The sequence below is a fragment of the Ctenocephalides felis genome, unplaced genomic scaffold, assembly GCF_003426905.1.
Source record: "Ctenocephalides felis isolate EL2017-DRISC unplaced genomic scaffold, ASM342690v1 CF-g0.4_SCAFFOLD_01492, whole genome shotgun sequence".
Taxonomy (NCBI): domain Eukaryota; kingdom Metazoa; phylum Arthropoda; class Insecta; order Siphonaptera; family Pulicidae; genus Ctenocephalides; species Ctenocephalides felis.
In genome coordinates this window covers 3,040,674-3,042,888 of record NW_020537646.1, presented here as the reverse complement: position 1 = coordinate 3,042,888, position 2,215 = coordinate 3,040,674, and the positions used below count along the sequence as shown (strand labels likewise).

General features: G+C 28.7%; 1 protein-coding gene across 1 annotated transcript; it reads left to right on the top strand.

Annotated features, from left to right (window-relative positions):
* Positions 1 to 1,908, top strand: LOC113370247 (serine protease snake-like). The gene is made up of 7 exons (XM_026610919.1): positions 1 to 85; positions 342 to 457; positions 879 to 994; positions 1,089 to 1,220; positions 1,299 to 1,435; positions 1,609 to 1,685; positions 1,780 to 1,908. The coding sequence occupies exons 1-7, from the start codon at positions 1 to 3 to the stop codon at positions 1,906 to 1,908; spliced, it is 792 nt and encodes a 263-aa protein (XP_026466704.1).
* Positions 1,909 to 2,215: the final 307 nt, after the last annotated feature.

Sequence of the window (2,215 nt, the reverse complement as noted above, 5' to 3'; positions counted from 1 at the left end):
ATGGTTCTTAAACTCCAAAGTGTGATCTTCTCGTTTATTTATTTTCCTGTGATATTTGGAGCTCCTGGTGAAATTGCTAATCAAAGTAAGTCAATCCACTCATTATCTAAATTAAAAAAATATATATGTTATACATTTTTTAAAAAAATTATTTCATTTTGAATGTATTTAAACATAACAAATTATCATAATTTGCAATTATTGTTTTATATTAGAATTGCTGAATAATGGTCAATGTTAATTAAAAACAATCATTTTGTAATGCAGCGAAATATTTAGATTTTTCGAGTTGTTTTTCATAATTTTATAATATTTATAATTTCAGTCAATAATTATTTCAGAATGTATAGAATATAGTCAGATTCCCTCTCAATTATCTCCATATGGTTGTCCTAGATCTCCAGTTCCTCTCATAATTGGCGGAACTCCAACTTCACTAATGGAGTTTCCCCATATGGTAGGTATAAACGTAATTATATATATATATATATATATATATATATATATATATATATATATATATATACTTATCAACATCCGAATAAGCATTTTGTAGCTAGTATTTTGTTACTGTTCCTTTTTTTATCATCTCATACATTTACAACTGTCTTAGACATTCAGTAAATCAATTTTAGTAGTTTTATTACAAAAACTAATTAATTGACTGAAATCAAATTATCATATGCTAAAAAGATTGCCTATACCAAATGAATCCATATACATTGTGCTTTTTCTCATCTCCAATCTCTTGGTATAGTTTATTGATAGGAGCTTCATCAGGACATCTCTTGCTCATATCGAGTACCTAATGTTTGAATGAAATATTGATATAACAGAAATATGTATATATTTTCATAAATATATTAATATTTAAATAGGCAGCTATCGGATTTGGTTACACCGCCGATGGAGAAATTACTTGGCAATGTGGAGGTTCACTTATTAGTGAAAAATTTGTTCTTACAGCTGCTCATTGTTTGAAGAGTAGAGACAAGTAATGTATTTTAAAAACTATTTATATATATATATACATATATATATATATATATATATATATCTTGACTTTGTGCTATTTCTCATTTTTGTAGAGGTCCTGCACAAAAAGTACGTTTTGGTGATACTAAAGATAATTATGACTACATCAATAATGAAATCACTTCTTATCGAGAATATTATATAATCAACAGAATACAGCACCCCGAATACAAGCCACCTTTAAAGTAGTATCTCTTTTTCTAAACAATTATATATGCATAATTTGTAATTATTTAATTTTTGGATAATTAAATTTATTCAAGGTATAACGATATAGCCTTGCTGGAGTTACACAAACCAGTTCAATTTTCTATGGATATTAGACCAGCTTGTCTGGAAACTAATAATTACAATATACCGCAGACTGTGATTGCAACGGGATATGGAAAGCAAACTTATGGTATTAATTTATAATATTTTATCATAATAATATCAATAATGTAATATTGCACAAACAAAGTCTCTGGTTCAAATCTATGTAGCAAGCAATAGTGATATTCTCTTTCATTGGAAATGTGAAAATCAATACTGCTTCATATCAGGTTGCACTCAGGATTTTTTTCTGATTTGCAGAATTTCTAGGAAACTACCAACTAATGAAGGTCGAACTACCAGTTTTATCATCAGATCATTGTACACGTTCATTTGCAGTAAGTATGATGCACAACAGGGTGTATGATATTTTGGAGCTATGAAAATGTTTATTACCCAAAATATTTTTTTCTTAATAATGATATTTTTTAGTCCGACATTAGGCGACCAAGATCTGTTCTAAAAGATGGTATAATCGATTCGCAAATGTGCGTAGGCGATCTCTCCGGACACAAAGATACTTGCCAAGGTGATTCCGGAGGACCTATTCAGGTAATATGATTATGAACTACTGATGCATGGCATCGTACTTTTAGGCTAATTGTTAAAACTTACTGTACGGTAATTTAAAAGCCCTAAATCTATTTCAACACAAATTTACCTTTTTGCATTTGAATTTTTTGTTGAAAATCTAGAATTTTTTTCTTAACAATTGCGCTAACATTTAATTAAACATTAATATCTTGATATGGAACCCATAGAAATGTAAACAAAATGTCTAGTGATCATTTTTGACCGCCAAATGGCATTTTTTGTTACTTTTTTTTATTGAATCGGCGAAAATGGCTAGACCTGCCTTCGCCAAAAA

What these genes read in the sequence shown, in the direction of transcription:
- LOC113370247 (XM_026610919.1), top strand. Translation starts at nt 1, where the DNA reads ATGGTTCTTAAACTCCAAAGTGTGATCTTCTCGTTTATTTATTTTCCT. An exon ending in ATATGGAAAGCAAACTTATG is followed by an intron (nt 1,436 to 1,608) that starts GTATTAATTTAT and finishes TCTGATTTGCAG; the next exon opens with AATTTCTAGGAAACTACCAA. An exon ending in ATTGTACACGTTCATTTGCA is followed by an intron (nt 1,686 to 1,779) that starts GTAAGTATGATG and finishes GATATTTTTTAG; the next exon opens with TCCGACATTAGGCGACCAAG.